General features: G+C 37.1%; 1 protein-coding gene across 4 annotated transcripts in view; it reads right to left on the reverse strand.

Annotated features, from left to right (window-relative positions):
• LOC106874200 (protein SHQ1 homolog) overlaps positions 1-17,733 on the reverse strand; it is a 49,366-nt gene that overhangs the window by 9,897 nt on the left and 21,736 nt on the right. For all 4 annotated transcript variants that reach the window (XM_052978435.2, XM_089348433.1, XM_014921856.3 and 1 more), the window contains exons 5-10: positions 10,665-10,793; positions 7,935-8,110; positions 6,983-7,095; positions 5,730-5,836; positions 5,541-5,591; positions 3,460-3,563 (exon numbers count right to left, since the gene is read on the reverse strand). In XM_052978435.2, coding sequence (XP_052834395.1) covers positions 3,460-3,563; positions 5,541-5,591; positions 5,730-5,836; positions 6,983-7,095; positions 7,935-8,110; positions 10,665-10,793 — 680 coding nt within the window. The remainder of the gene's footprint in view (positions 1-3,459; positions 3,564-5,540; positions 5,592-5,729; positions 5,837-6,982; positions 7,096-7,934; positions 8,111-10,664; positions 10,794-17,733) is intronic.

Consider the following 17,733-nt stretch of genomic DNA (forward strand, 5'->3'; position numbering starts at 1 on the left):
TAGGGATAAATGAATGGTTAGTGTGAGCTATGTACAGGGACGCTGTCAGTAAGGTGAGGGTTGGCGATGAGTACAGTGAAGAATTCCGGGTAGAGGTAGGGGTCCACCAAGGTTCTGTCCTCAGCCCCCTCCTATTTATCATAGTCCTCCAGGCAATAACAGGAATTCAAGACAAGATGCCCCTGGGAGCTCCTCTATGCTGATGACCTTGCACTAATTGCTGAGTCACTATCAAAATTAGAGGAGAAGTTTCAGGTGTGGAAGCAAGGATTAGAATCGAAGGGCCTTAGAGTCAACCTAGCTAAAACCAAAGTCCTAATAAGCAGAAAGGTAGACAAAACACAAACCCCTTCTACACTATTGGTGCAAACATACAGTTCTTCTGATAATATTCTACATTATCTGATGTATAGCAGAAATCACTTTTGAAGTATCAACTACAACTTTAGTAAAAGAATGTCTTCTGAGATGTTAAGATGTAACAGGACAAGGCAGGGGTCGATGCTCATTGCTACTGTTGTTATTGTTGTCAGCTCTGATTGAGCATATTGATGATCAACCATGACTGCCTCTACAATGTTTTCAGACAGTGTATTCAGTGTATCCATTCTTGAAGATGTGAGAGAGTTTGTTGGCAGCTATATACAGCAGGCCTCAATAACCTTTCTCAAGAAGTGAACCCCATGAGGCATGGCTCATCATCAAGTGAGCCACACTACAAAAAGCGTTCATGGTAATTATTTGTTAGGTGTGCCAATCAGAAAGCTCCACAGCTTGCTGCCAACTGAGTTACAGACTCCGTTAATTTGCTCGACAGGGGAGATAACTGTAGGAAGTGAGTGCGTTGCTATAAGAAACTGATTTAAGGACTGGCACACACATCAGTCTGACAAACAATAGGCCTGTCTGTGGTTAAGGCTTCTCAACCACCTTGCCTTTGGGTTCAGTGTCTTACATTTTAACTCCAGGCCAGCCACAGCATTATGAGTGAGACGGACAGAGAGACAGCTTGTTAGGAAGATCAATACAGACATCACATGAGGGTCGTAAATGAGTATCACTGTCATTGAAGTAAAGTTATTTGCTTCCAGGAAAAATATATACTAAGCTATGTAGAAACAAGCAATGGTTGGTAACAGGAAAGGCATCCAGCTGTAGAAAATCTGCCTCTACAAATTCTCCCTGACCTATGCACGCATAGAAAAGTGGACGTTAAATGATAATGAGAAGATTGTAGAGATGTTCATCATCATCATCATCATCGTTTAACGTCCGCTTTCCATGCTAGCATGGGTTGGACGATTTGACTGAGGACTGGTGAAACCGGATGGCAACACCAGGCTCCAATCTAAATTTGGCAGAGTTTCTACAGCTGGATGCCCTTCCTAACGCCAACCACTCAGAGAGTGTAGTGGGTGCTTTTACGTGTCACCCGCACGAAAACGGCCATGCTCGGAATGGTGTGTTTTATGTGCCACCCACACAAGAGCCAGTCCAGGGGCACTGGCAACGATCTCGCTCGAAAACCCTACAAGGCCAGTCAGGCGGTACTGGCAACGGTCACGCTCAAGATGTTAGAGTAGATATAAATGAAATGACAGATGGGAGCATCAGCCAGCTTCCTCATAGATGAGGAATACAGGAATAGGGGCTTCTGGATGAATAATAACACTTCAAGTGAATGAAGCAGACATTGTTGGTAGAGAAATATATATATATATATATATAGAGAGAGAGAGAGAGATCAGTTAAGAGTGGTAAGCAAAGTATGTGACAATAATTCAATTTAGAATAGTCATAGACAACAATGATCTCTGCAAAGGCACCACAGGATGACAGAACAGGTAAAATATTGTATCTGTGAGTCTTTCTTACAAACTATCGTGATAAAAAAAAAAATGACAGCAATCTCGTTTATCCCAAATAGGAAATTGAGTGCAATATGGACATCATGATGGCCACTGGTGTATATAGAGGTTACAGATATGGTACAAAGAATGAGGAGTTCCAGACTCTTCTGAAAAGCAAATGACCAATCCAATCGTAAGACATCAGCCAATCATCCAGCAACCTGGTAAATACACAATTGGCTGCAAATACTTCATTCTTTCCTGATGAAAAACATGGCACTCAATGCAGATCAGTGATGTCAGGACAAGAGCTAAATGGACTCAAAGACATAAGACAATCTGGAGAAGGAAGAGATGGAAGATGGAAGATTCCTTAAAGAGGCACAAAAACATGTTAGGTGACACATCTGATAAGAAAAAGGAAAAAGAGGGACTACATATGAAACAATCTGCTGCAAACCACGTAGCAGATCTTTAGATGGAAAAGGGATTCAGAGAGAAAGTGGGAATGGTGGTGGAACTGTAGAGAGAGAGCTAAAAGACAAGCTTCAAAAGAATGGGAGAAAAAAGAGAGAAGTGGAGTGGATCAACAGAAATAAAGATGATGATGAGCTTTGACTATAGTCACAAATCACTTACCTTTACTGTCGTTTGCAAAAAGAGGTATGAAGATGTTAACGAGTGGTTACTAAACAAGCAGAATACATACAAGAGAGAGTGAGTCTGCTACAAGTCTTATCCAACACAGGGACTGGCTATTGAAGTTGACAGCAATCCAGTTGAAAGTGCAGTTAAATATATGATGGCAGAGAGTGATCAATGAAACACAGGTAAGGTTACTTTGTATGGTGGCTGTGTATGAAATGTGATGTTGTATGGTGGAGGCAAAAGATGGGCATTGATTGTAGAGAATGTGTAGAAGCTTGGAAGAAATGAGGCAAGCATGCCTTGCTGGATGTGTAATGTAGGTGTACATGAACAACAGAGCATGAATGAGCTGAGAAAAATGCTGAGTGAGCCAAAAGGAATGAGATACGGTGTACAAAAAGGAAAGACTGTATGGCAGATGGACAGTTAGGTACAGAAGAGTGAAGCAATCTAAGAGGAAAGAACCTGTGGAAGATGAAGAAATGGTGGAAGTAGTATTCAAGAAATTGAAAATGGACAGCAACAAGTGGCTGAGATGCTGTGCTAGAAAAAGATCTGTCCAAATCATACGAGCCTGGAAAATAGACATTTGGATAAGTGCTTGAATAACAGATCACATGTGATCTCAATCAGAGCTACCTTAGGGTTACACAATAATAACAAATGAATTGTAGAGAACAGAAACAGTTTAGTAAAAGATTAATCTAACTTAAATATAAAAGAAGACATTACAAGTTGGAAACAACAGAAAGTTTACTAAACGTTTAGTTATTATCCAGGAGTCATTGATTGTCAACATTGTAGTTTGAAGCCCATCTCCTTTGGTTTATTTTCAAGTTTTGTATGAAAGGAGGAAAAGCTATAGTTTTCAGGCAGAAGATGTCTGATTAACAATTGAGTATAAACAACCATAAATTGGACATTTCTCACAGACATTAAACCAAATATTTTGAACACTTACAGTTTTCTCTCCTTCTGTTGTGCGAACATCGTATGAATATGCAAAAAGAATGTCTACAAGACCTAAGTAAACAGAAGTGACATCTTTTGGATTATCTAAAAGATCTGAACTTTGATAAGGAATAACAATCACAAAATAAACAGAAAACAAAAATAAGAGATTTTTTTGGTTACAGGAACTTGTGTTTCACGAAGTTGATAAGAGACAAACATCCATCGGAGCATACTGACTTCATTCCTTGCGAGCTTACGCATGTCTTCAGCAGTCACGACCCATGTTTCACTGCCATGTAGCATGGCTGTTCATACACATGCGTCATACAGTCTGCCTTTTACTCTGAGCCAGAGGCCCTTTGTCACCAGCAGAGGTAGGAGCTCTCTGAACGTTGCCCAGGCTATTCTTATTCTAGCAGCTACACTCTCTGAGCCGGAGGCCCTTTGTCACCAGCAGAGGTAGGAGCTCTCTGAACGTTGCCCAGGCTATTCTTATTCTAGCAGCTACACTCTCAGAGCATCCATCCCGGCTACTGACTTGGTCCCCTTGATAACGGAAGCTATCAACTACTTCTAGTTTCTCTCCCTGGAATGTGTCAGAAGCTGTTCTCAGCACATTTTCAGTGTTCATAGCATCTGTGCATCTGCCACATACAAAAACTATCTTCCCAGTTAGCCTTCCTTTGATATTGCTGCACCTCTTATGTGTCCATAGCTTGCACTGGGTACATCTTATAGAGTTTCTACTTACGCCTTTTCTACAGATCGAGCAGGGCTATCTTCCTGAAGGAATTTGTGGTTTATCTGCCTTTCTACTTATTAAGACTTTGGTTTTAGCTAGGTTGACTCTAAGGCCCTTCGATTCTAGACCTTGCTTCCACACCCTAAACTTCATCTCTAGTTTTGGCAATGAGTCAGCTATTAGAACAATGCCTGGAGCAGTATGATGAATAAGAGGCACCATAGTCCTCAACTTCATGAATTAAACCCTTTATTGTTAATTCAGAGAATAGATCAATAGTGTAACTTTTGACGACATTGCTAAAAGCTCATTGCCACAATCAACAGCCTAGATCTTATAAGAATATCAACAACAGAGGCAAAGCACCAAACTTCATGTAAAGTGTTAAAGCAACAGATCAGGAGTCACCTGAAGTTTGTTCCTACCAAACATATTTATGGTATTTCCCAACATTTAATCCCAAATACCTTACTTCACCAAGAGGTCAAGAAATGGAAGCAACAGTAGGTAAGAATCCTAACCAGGAGGTCTTTTTCTCATCAATTGCTTTAAATCTAAAGCTTTCGGGATCAAAAAAAACATTTGTGGTAGGTTTCTTGTGATGTGCCATGTCAGTTCGATATGCGGTAGCCCGCTACTGAATGTAGCGTATAGATGTAACGCTTCAAGATTCTCCCGTTGGTGTAACCAGTGAACATTGAAGAATTAACTCCAAGAAGGAAGAAATGTTGTTTACATTTATTTATTTGTTTACCCGACAGGTTGTTACAGAGACAGTAGCAATCCTAGAGATAGTGGCGACAAGGATGTCTCGCTGGTTAGTAGCTGATATGTAGAAAAAGGCTGTCTGTCAGTAGAGAGGAAAAGAGTAAGGTAGTCATGGTGCTGACTAGAAAGGAAGAAAGGCTGAAAGCCTCTCTTCGCATGTCGAGCAAAGGGCAAAGGGAAGTGCTGCTCTTGCTGACACCTAAGAGCTGGTGTTGTTCCTTGGTCATAGCTGACACATAAGAAGAAGAGAAGAAGAAGAGAGAGAAAATTCTCTCTGTTATAGAGGCTATGGTCAGTAATGTAGGTCAAACCTTAAACAAAGGACTGACCTTTTCTTGACCAGTACAGGTCCTAGGGGGTGGAGTGTTTCCTCATCAATCATCTAGTGTGGAGGATTTCCCACTCGTTTTGACAAGCAGCAAGCTGGTGGATTTAGTTTCAAATCTCAGGCAGGGTCAAGCTAGACCCTTACACATACATTTTATCTTTAGGATAAATAATTGATGGAATAGGTTGGCAAATGAACAAGAACAGAACAAAAATTGTAAACAACAACAGTAAAAATAAATGAAAGATACATTGTTTCTTGGGCAGCTGAGTCAAAATATATTTTTCCTGCTCAGTCAGATCTAATAAAAACAAAAATCATAAATTATTATCAATTTAAAAAGAATAATATTTAGGATTTTATTTTAGTTTTAATTTACACTCTTAAAATACAAATGCATTCTCAAACTGACCGAAACGATTTGCACAAGCTTACTCACCTGAACTCTTTGGAAAGTGAACTAAGTTTCCATCTTTCTCACAACTCCAGGGACAAACATACGAACAGAGCTTTTTAATTATATTTTCTTCGTCAATGAAATCTGCACTAAAATTTGAAGAAAGAAAAAAAAGAGGAAAATAACAACAAACATTACAACACAAAATATTGTATTCTTAATTTATATCTAATCTTGTTAGGTAGGGAAAAAGTGAATTCTAAAACGATGATGATGATGATGATGATGATGATGATGATGCATGTGTGTGTGTGTGTGTGTGTGTGTGTGTGTGTGTATACAGATGTGTCTGCGTCACATCATTTTCACATCATGCAATAGTTATCAACGACTGTTAGCCATACAAGATGCCGGGTGAATATATAACGATCTGGGTGTCATGCTTAATGAGAGATGAAAGGCACCCAGAGTACATTGTTAATGAGGTGCGGTCTTGTTAAACACATGAGAATCCCCCTAATCTGATTACCGCAAAACATTAAATGCACCCAATGGCCCCAGTAAAGAAGAACATGCAACTTCAGAAAGCATGAAACTTAAAGTACTTGAATATAAGAAACTATATGGATGAATCTTTACTTCATCTCTAGTTTAAGATGTTAAAGGCAAAGACTTCTCCAAGTTGATTGTCATAAAATAAAAGAATATGGCAACCAATCAATATTTTGACTTGTGAACATCATCAACAGTTTCACATTTCCTTTGTTTTACCTTGCAAGTTTCAACTTGCAATCAAAGGAATGAGGTGGCTGATTTCATTGTTGTCATTTGACACCAAGCCTGCCGTGAGGACTATCATAAAAGGCGTTCTAGCCATGACATTCCTGTCCTTGTTTCTTCAATTATAATCTATCATGGATTATGTAAGTTGTTTAGTGTAATTTATTAAAGACTTGATTGCTCTTTCTAGGAAGTCAGGCAGTCACATAGACATTCAGAAACTGGATCTTCATTCCAACTGCCTGTCAGAAGAGAAACAATGTTTGTAACTTTGAAACTATTTTTCCAAACCATAAATACAAAGTGAGTGGAATGAAAAGCTGATAACCAAGAATCAAAACCATTTTACAAAGATCCAGTTTACGAAAGAGCTCAAAATGCCTCCTCTACCAAATACAGTGTGTATTTGACATAACATTTGAACTCATCCCTTTGTCCTTAGAAATGTACCAGTATTCTCCTGAATGTTGCAACTACTATAAAAGTGAGAGAACAAATGTTTAAACCTAACTTACATATAATAATCAGGATCAAATTTTTCTGCTTCAAGTTCACATCTCTTTTGTGTTCTTTCTTGAGGGGACATTTCATCAGGATACCTTATGTCACAAGTCTCAGAAAATTCTTCCTGAAATAATTGAAAATATATTCTTTTACAAGACTGGGAAATTGCTTTTTGTGATGTTTAGATAGTTATTGAATTTTCCTGGTAAAACTTCTCAATAGATATTGTTAAAAAAAAACGTTCAGCTAAGAGGGAGAGAATAAAATAGCAGCAGCAGATGTAGATATGTCATCTGGGAAATTGCTTAAAAGTAAAGTAACAATATTGTTCATATTAGTGGAACAATATACATAATATAAATTCCTCATCCCACAAATATAAAATTGTATAAAGTGACAAACACATCAGATTTAGGTGAAGTGTTTTTTATCTAACAAAATGCTCATTGAGCTAACTTGGTTTTAATAGTTTAAATCATAATTAATGTCTTGTGGTTTTTGTTGAAGTTGACATTAACTGGAATATTGATCTCTAACAGATACAAGATATAAGGTAATAAATTTGAGAAGGGGAAATATAGTGACCCCGCTACATTATAGGTACTGTCTTCACTGACCCCTGAAAGTTGAAGTTGAGTGTGACAGGAGTCAACTCAGAACAGAATATAAATAGTGTGAGACATTTTTTTTTTATCATTCCACAACCAATTCCTTCCAATATTGCTGATATGTTAGCTGTAAACATGAAGGCCTAAAAGTTGAACAACGTACCAGATTTATCAGAAAATTATTCAGACAGATTGACAGGTTTAGATACATGCTGGTGTAAATCCCTAACTAAAAATATGTTCCAGTTCTACTTTGGAAGATAGTTGAAGAGTGCAGACATAATTTCCATCATTTAAAAGAGAAATAGTTATAGAATGAAAAAAAAAACATGATAAAATACAGTAAGACTCTCACAGCTAAGTTTTGAAATACTCCAGATCTTTTATTAGCAAATCCATAACAATACTGCGGTAGAAATGTATCATTAAGAGCAGAGGGTGGCTCTTGTTCAATGTACCAATCAAATTCTTCCTCTTCGTTTGCATCTTCACCGGTTTTGTGTTCTTTTGTACTTGATGGGCTGGTTTCATCTGAACAGGGAAAACAGAAAAATATTTCATTGTAGACAAAATATGGAAAATGTAATTGTGAAATGAAATTAAAGAGCAAATCTATTAAACTCTCGACATATATTTGTAAACCAGTGAAGTGATAAAATATGGAACAAAATCAGGCATAATTTATTATAAATACAACATTTATATTCATAGGAAAGTTGACTGGGAAATATATATATATTGTGCACACACACACACACACACACACACACATTAAAGTTTGTTTTTATGTTCAGTTATTCTAAAACCAATTTTACATTGATCTGATGGGTTAATCTATACTTTTGCAGAGTACAAATTCATTATTCTTAAAAAAGAATGTTGTTGGCAGTGAATTCAAAGTTTCGGACAGCTAAGCCATTATCTCTCTCTGTATGTATGTATACATACATACATACATATATATGGGAGAATATACAAAAAATAACAACAGACGAGGACAGGTGGTGTAAATAACAAAAGTATATATTAGTATGACGCTCGGGAATACGGAAAGTCTTTGACGTTTCGAGCTACGCTCTTCAACAGAAAGAATACGGAGACAAGGAGAAAAACACGGAGAAAAAAAAAAAAAAAATTGGAGAAAAAAAATACATACATATATATATATATATATATATATACACACACACACACACAGGCACAAGCATAGCTGTGTAGTAAGAAGTTAGCTTCCCAACTGCATGGTCCTGGGTTCAGTCCCACTGCATGGCACCTTGGGCAAGTGTCTTCTACTATAACCACAGGTCAGATGTATGAAATCTGTCTTGAAAAATTCATCCAACCCATGCAAACATGGAAAAATGGACATTGATCATCATCATCATCATTTAATGTCTGTTGTCCATGCTGGCATGGGTTGGATGGTTTGACCAGGGCTTGTAAGCTGGAAGGCTGCACCAGACTCCATTCTGATTTGGTATGGTTTTCTATGGCTGGACGCCCTTCCTAATGCCAACCACTCCGAGAGTGTAATGGATGGGAGGGAGGTATAGCTCAAAGACAAATTGGGGGTGTGGGGGAATAGACAAAGGCGACATGCTTTCAGGATCTCATTTTTGCTAAGGTGAACAGGTTTCCTTGAGCCCAGCAATTGTCCAAATCTTGGTCCTTTGTCATCTCCTCCATGAGGCTCAACATTTGAAGATCATCTTTCATTACTTCATCCCACATCTTCCCAAGCTCTCTCTTTCACAGCTTCTATTTACATTCAGTGACTGGCACTTCTTTATGCAGCTTTCATCATCCATATATATATTATCACATGAACATCGTCTTTTCTCTTGCACACTACACCTGATTCCTCTTAAGCCCAGTTCTTCTCTCAACATATTTGCATTTTGTCATACATGTATATTGATACTACACATCCAATGGAGAGCAGACTCACTTCATTTCTTTCAACCCTTCACATGTTCTCAGCATTCATAGCCCACATTTCACTACTGTGTAGTTTTACACAAATGTCATACAATCTGCATTTCACTCTGAGATCCGAACCTTTTGTAACCAACAGAGGTAACAGCTCTCTGAACTTTTTCCATCCTATTCTTATTGTAACAGTTACACTTTCAGAAGACACTCCTTAACCCTTAGGTCATCTGGATAACAGAAACTATCTACTACCTCTAAGGATCGCCTACGTATTTCAGGGAAATAATTTTCTGTGTATTCTTAGTTTATGGTTCTTGTGCCACACACAAAGACTACTTTCTCTGTTAACCACCCTGTGATTTTAGTGCACCACTGTCCACAGTTTAAACTTTCTACCTACACCTATTTTACATATTGAGCAGGGCTATTTTACTGAAGGGATTAATAGTTTGTTAGTTTTTCTGCTTACTAGGACTTTGATCTTTACTAAGTTAACTCCAAAGTCCTTTGATTCCAGATTTAGTTTCAACACTGGAATTTCTTATTCTACCACAGATTCATCTATAAGGACAAGGTTATAGAGGGGCTCCTACAGGCAATCTGTTGTAAACACCTCTGTTATAGCCTGAAGGACTATCTATATCTATCTATAATCTATAATCTATCTATCTATCTATAACTATAGTATAGCTGAGTTTGTGAGTGTGTGTGTGTGTGTGTTGCCTCTATAGAAATCCACACCTTACAAGATAGCAACCTGGGAGTCGCACCAATGGATTCCTCATGGTCGAAAATGCCCGGAATCGGACATTTGTTTTTTTTTTTGGTTGCTTCCTAACATGTGAATTTTTGCATTAAAAATAATTCTAAACCAAGATAGGGACTAGACAACTCATTAAGGACAGAGATGACCATAGTTTAGTAGACATTGAGTTTAGAGGTGAGAAAGAGATAAAGGGTATTTGTGGGGAAGGGGGAAAAAAAAAACAAAGATTGCAAAAGACACAGATTCTACAGCGACAACTCAAGAGGAGTTTAGAAGCAATAGATGTATTAAGAGGAAAAGATAGGAGACTTTGATATTATCCAGGTAAGAGATGAATAGCAGGGATTGCTTGAAACACTGACTTCCCGAAAACATTATTTTACTTACTGTATAGAACTTCAATTAATGGAGAGTTAGCTGAATATTTTCCTTTTGGTGTTAGTAGTTTTGTAAGCATTTCAAGACCCTGAAACATTTCACCAGCAACTTTCTTTGGAATTTGGATTGAAAACTTTCCTGGTAAAAAAAAAACAAAAAAAAATAATGTTAGCAGAACAAAGTAGAAACAAAAGAACTACAAGTCTAGGAATTTCATGGAATACCATTTCAGAAGATAATAGCATAACAAAATGCATTCAGACTTTCAGATCCTTGCTTTGAAGTCAGCCATACCAAAAGGGAAGCAAAAGAGAAATGGTAGACACAGCTCAATCTCTAGTTTAATACTTCAACAGCTCTGTGTTTCAATTTTACTGGAATCAACTCACGTACACACACATAACATCCCCACCAACACAAAACACAAACATACACACACACCATCCTACCAAATATAAAACACACTCACTCTCACTTTCCCCCCATTCTTCACCCTCTTTTACTATCCTATATATCTCTCTTCACCCCTACACACTCAATAATACTATAAAGACATGAATCCCCTCAAAAAATTTTAATCTGGAGATTCTACTAGAATAGATGCAAGGGCTAATATATGATTTATAAAAACATGTGACATTAATAAAAATCTGTAAATGTACAACCATCCAGATCTCTGAGTACCTTATTTTTTTTAATATATAATACCTGTACATCATCTCCAAACCTTCTAATACATATATATATATATATATATATATATAAAAAAAAGCACCATCTGAATGTGGTTGATGCCAGCATCACCTTCACTGGCTTCCATGCCGGTGGCACATAAAAAGCACCAACCAATCGTCGTCGTTGCCAGCCTCTTCTGGCCCCTGTGCCAGTGGCACGTAAAAAGCATCCACTACACTCTCAGAGTGGTTGGCATTAGGAAGGGCATCCAGCTGTAGAAACACTGCCAGATCAGACTGGAGCCTGGTGCAGCCTCCTGGCTTCCCAGACCCCAGTCAAACCGTCCAACCCATGCCAGCATGGAAAACGGACATTAAACAATGATGATGATGATTTGTTCACGTGTACATGTAATGTGTTGAAATTCAAAAGTATCCATGAGTTAGCTTAAACAATATTTCGATACGATTACTTTACCTAGAAATTAAAACAGTTTGCTTAATTCCCATTATTAGTTATGATAAATTGAAATGTCAGTAAAATATTTGATCACTTAAGACATTTGTTATAATTCAGTCAGTTGTAATCTCTAGTAATTACAACTAAATAATAAATTATCATTATTATTATCATTATTATTATTATTTATTATTTACTTATTTATTATTTATTGTTATTACATCTAAGTAATATTTTTTTATGTATTTATGAATGCGTTTGTTAATGTGTTGAAAGTTACTAGACAATGACGAATCAAAGTTGAATTAGCAAAGCTGAATATTACATCATCAATATACGTGCACAATAAATTTATCTATAATAGCAAGAATATATACAAACGATCATAATTGAGAAAAGCATTAACGTTAACAAATTAAAACCATTATTAAATTAATACGTAGTATCTTAAAATTACTTGTTACTTTATAAAATAAATCACAGATTCCTATGATACGGACTTAATGTCCTAGCAACCTTTATATAATACAGTTACCTGTAAATAAAACCTTATATTTACAACTTATTTTATATTTTAATATTAATAAGATAATCTACTAAGGATTATTTAATCTTTTTATCCTAAGATATCACCTAATTTATCTTCTTTCTTTTCTTTTATTCTTCTATTTGTTTCAGTCATTTGACTGCAGCCAGGACTTATTCTTTGTAAGCCTAGTACTTATCTTATCGGTCTCTTTTGCCGAACAGCTAAGTTACAGGGACGTAAACACACCAATATCGGTTGTCATGCAATGGTGAGGGAACAAACACAAACACACACATATATATGTATATATGACAGGCTTCTTTCAGTTTCCATCCACCAAATGCACTCACAAGGCTTTGGTTGGCCTGAGGCTATAGTAGAAGACACTTGCTTAAAGTGCCAAGCAGTGGGACTGAACCCAGAACCATGCAGTTGGTAAGCAAGCTAGTTATTACACAGCCATGCTTGTGCCTAGAGTCCTAGTAATCCTTACATAGTATTTAATTTAATGGTAGTTTTTGAAAAAAACATGTTTACAGGGCTGAACACATGATAACTTACCCATTTTTTGTTGTTAAGGTGTCTACATTTGGAATAATTCTTCCACACAAAGAAAACAAACAATAGGCATTTCCAATTTTATAGGCACCAGCCCTGCTTCTTATTTCCCACTGCACAGTAAACGTTTCATTTTTTCCTTTAAGTCATCATTATCAGTATCATCATTGATTAATGTCTGCTTTCCATGCTGGCATGGGTTGGACGGTTTGACTGCAGACTGGCAAGCCAGGAGGCTGCACCAGGCTCCAATCTGATTTGGTAAGGTTTTTACTGCTGGATGCCCTTCCTAACGCCACCCACTCCAAGAGTGTAGTGGATGCTTTTTATATGCCAGTCAAGTGGCACTGGCATCAGCCATGCCTGAATGGTACGTTTTACATGCCACTGGCACGGGTGCCAGACAGGCGACACTGGCATCGGCCACACTCAAATGGTGCTTTTTAAATGCCAAATAAATTTACTAAGGCTGGCAGAAGACGATTTATTTCCATTATTAAAGGTGTAATTGTGATTAACGATGTGTTTTTTGATATAAAGTTTTCTGTTGCACCGATGTAAAAGAAATTCTTACCTTCAGATTTCACTCTACATCTATATACTACGTTTTTTTTGGCTTACACTAATTATTAAACAAACAATTATTTCTAATTTTACAATCACAATATATATTTTTGTCTTTTCTATATTTCTTATATTCAGTATGATGGTTATTTACTACTTTACTAGAATTCGTCAGGTTAGGATGGGATTTAATGTGGATTGTTTCCCCTTGTAGATCACCAGAATTAATTATACATTCGTTATTAACATTGCATCTTTGATTTTTAATATTGCTGCATTTAATCTGTCTTTTATTGTTATAAAAATTTGATAATTTCCTCTTGTTAGGGGAAGAAATAATTTGGGACATATTTTTTCGAAACAGAAAAAGCCACTCAAAGAAAACTGACGTTAATTATATTATAATAATCATCATCGTTTAACGTCTGCTTTCCATGCTAGCATGGGTTGGACGATTTGACTGAGGACTGGTGAACCAGATGGCTGCACCAGGCTCCAATCTGATTTGGCAGAGTTTATACAGCTGGATGCCCTTCCTAATGCCAACCACTCCGAGAGTGTAGTGGGTGCTTTTACGTGCCACCGGCACAAAGGCCAGTCAGGTGGTACTGGCAACGGCCACACTCAAAATGGTGTATTTTATGTGCCACCTAATTATTTTCTTTGGTAAAATATTTAGAAAATAGTTTGTATAAAATTCCAACTAAATTATTCTTAATTTGCTTAACAAATGGAATATTTTTATCACAAGTTACAAATTTTCAAACCTTTATATATATATATATATATATATATATATATATATATATATATACTAGCAGAAATACCCGGCTTTGCCCGGGTTAAAGAGAATAATGAAATCTAAAAACGCCGTCTAGACTACGCAACCCTCAACTGTTAGTAGCTACGATACCATATTTCTACATTAATAACTCTCCAATCCATGCCAGCATGGAACATAGACATTAAGTGGAATGCCAGTCTCTCATCTAGGAGGGCCTTGAAATCAATGTTACCAACTGGGGACTATGTGTGTCGTAGTGATAATAAAAAGACCCAAAGGAGGTCTGCAACGAAATAATTTTACTCAACACTTTGCAAGTGAATCAGTGGAGGCAAAGATGCGTCTCATTTACTTGACAATTTATGCACCACATTGCAGAAATCACAATGAAAGTATATCTGAAAGGGTAGTCTTACACTGCTGTACCGTTGAATTACAAATAATGCTCATCTGTTATGTTAGGGTTAAAATTTCATCAACATCAAAAATATATGAATTTTCATGGGAGTTATGGCCGTTATACATAGAATATAATTTCCAAATTTCATAAAGATCTGTTCAGTACTTTTGACGTAGTTTTGGATAAGAAAACAAATGACTAATGTGTGTGTTTGTGTACATGTGTTCGTGTGTGATGGGTGTATATATGTATAGATATCTGTATGCATGTATATATATGTATATATGTGTACATATTACATGTACATCTATATATATATATATACATCTACACATGTGTATACATATACATGTATGCATATAGATCTATATCTATATATATATATCTATGCATATACGTGTACATATACATCTCTTTCTCTCTCTCTGAAAGTATCTGTCATTACAGTATCGAAATGTGGTCGTTTCAGTTAGTGGAATAACGTGTACATATACATCTATATGTATACATATACATCTCTCTTTCTCTCTCTCTCTCTGAAAGTATCTGTCATTACAGTATCGAAATGTGATTGTTTCAGTTAGTAGAATAGTTTCATTTTTAAAGTGAAAGTATTTGACATGAGTGTTTTTGTTTCACTTTTGACACGTAATACTTAAATAGTGGAGGAGATATTATGTTGCCGTGGGCTCGAACTCTGCAAGAAGTTAAAATGTTTTTTGACTAAAACACAACTGGAACCCTAAGTAAGGCATGTGTAAAATTTGAATGAAATTGGTTGTGTAGTTCTCGAATTTTAGGGATTCACACAGACAGACAGACAGACACACATTTTCATTTTTATATATATAGATATCATCATCATCGTCGTTTAACGTCTGCTTTCCATGCTAGCATGGGTTGGACGATTTGACTGAGGACTGGTGAAACCGGATGGCAACACCAGGCTCCAATCTAATTTGGCAGAGTTTCTACAGCTGGATGCCCTTCCTAACGCCAACCACTCAGAGAGTGTAGTGGGTGCTTTTACGTGTCACCTGCACGAAAACGGCCACGCTCGAAATGGTGTCTTTTATGTGCCACCCGCACAAGCCAGTCCAGGGGCACTGGTAACGATCTCACTCGAAAATCCTACGGGAGCCAGTCAGGCGGTACTGGCAATATATATATATATATATATGTATATATATATATGGGGTGTATCGTTTTATTCTATTATTCCTATTACTAATTTTATGAGCATTATCAGATGTGCAAAGCAATAAAATGGCTTTCCTTTGGACGTTTATTTTCATTATTCCTATCCTTATTCCTATTTCTGCTAGGCCTTTTGAAATAACTGCTATTGTTAGTAATGCCCATGTCATTAGAGCAACCATGGTCCACATTTTGTGCATAATACTTCTGGTTATACCCAGCTTTGCTGATATATATAAATATATACACATACACACATATATACAAACATATATACATACACACACACATATATATATAAACATACATATATATATACATTCGTGTACATATATACATATGCATACATTCATACACACATACATATATACAGGGTGTGATGGGTAAATTGTCGCCGGTTTATATTTTTAATTTCATGCATGCACATTGCTTGTTTTTGATTTTGTCAACTACACAGTATAGTAGGGTCAGCTGGGAACCATCTGTGAGAAAAACAGCACCATGATGCAATTCACTCTACCAGATATCTGGAAACAACATGCTGTACTTGTTGGCATTCATGCTGGAAGCTTTAATATGAACATTTCAGTGTTTGAGTGTCAATCTGAGGACAATGCAGAGGATCCAGAAAGAGTTGGATAGATCTAATGATGATTACGAAGGTATGGCAGCTCAGAAAATTCAATCTGATCATTCTGCTAAGAACTCGTGAATTTGTTGATGAGATCCAGGCCATGAATGACAACGATCCCATTAAATCAATCAGGTCCATCACCAGGGACATGTTTCAGACAGGTAATGCATGAAGACATTCAGTATTCCTCATACAAGATGAGAAAGGGCCAATTTTTATCCCAAGCCATCAAGGACAAGAGGAAAGATCGCACTACAAAGCTTTTAAACAAACTCAAGCATCCCTTTTAACCGAACATATTTTGGTTTTTCTCAGACAAGAAAAACTTCTTCCAGGATCAGATGATTAACACACAGAATAACTGTTGACTTGCCATATCCCAAAAAACATGTACCGAGAGTGATAGAAATCAAACATCCAGTCGACATCATGGTGTTTGGAGTGATCATTAACAATGGCGACTTTATGCCTCCATTCATCTTCACACACGGCCTCAGACTCAACACAGAGGCCTACAGCAAGTGCCCGAAGGAGGTAGTGCTGCCCTGGGTGAACAGGGTGGCTGCTGGAAGACCCTATGTCTGGCAACAGGACTCTGCACCATGCCACACAAGCAGGAGAACCCAGTCATGGCTGTCAGATAATTTCTGTGACCACATCACCCCTAACATCTGGCCACCTAACTCCCCAGATGCCAACCCCCTTGATTATTATGTGTGGGGCACAGTTGAGTGAGAGACCAACAAAACTCCAAAGACGAACTGAAGGCAAGGATTATGGCAGCATTCACCAACTTAAACAAGGAGACTGTCAGAAGAGTTGCAGGAGATTCTGAAGTCATCTGGAGGCTGTGGTTGAAGCCAATGGCGATTTTATTGAATAAATTTACTCTTGAGTATTTCAAGATATTTTTATGTAATTTTGGTAAATATATCTGTTAAAATGAGATGTCAGTGTTATGTTCATTTTTGCGTAATTTAGACGACAGTTTATTCACCGCACTCTGTATGTATGTGTGTATGTGTATTTATATATATATATATATGTATGCATACATGTTTATATCTATGTGTCTTTGTTTTGACCCCGTCATTGCTTGACAATAAGGGTGTCTTTGTTTTGCTTCAGTGCTTGTAACTGAGCAGTTCTGCAAGTGAGACTCACAGAAGAAGTACCAGGTTTTAAAAAATTAGGAAAGGACTTGGGTTTCCTTGCTTGACTAAAACACTTCAAGGTGGTGCTCCAGTATGACTGCAGTCAAATGACTGAAACAAGTAA

The sequence above is a fragment of the Octopus bimaculoides genome, chromosome 1 (genome assembly GCF_046866305.1).
Source record: "Octopus bimaculoides isolate indiv1 chromosome 1, ASM4686630v1, whole genome shotgun sequence".
NCBI lineage: Eukaryota > Metazoa > Mollusca > Cephalopoda > Octopoda > Octopodidae > Octopus > Octopus bimaculoides.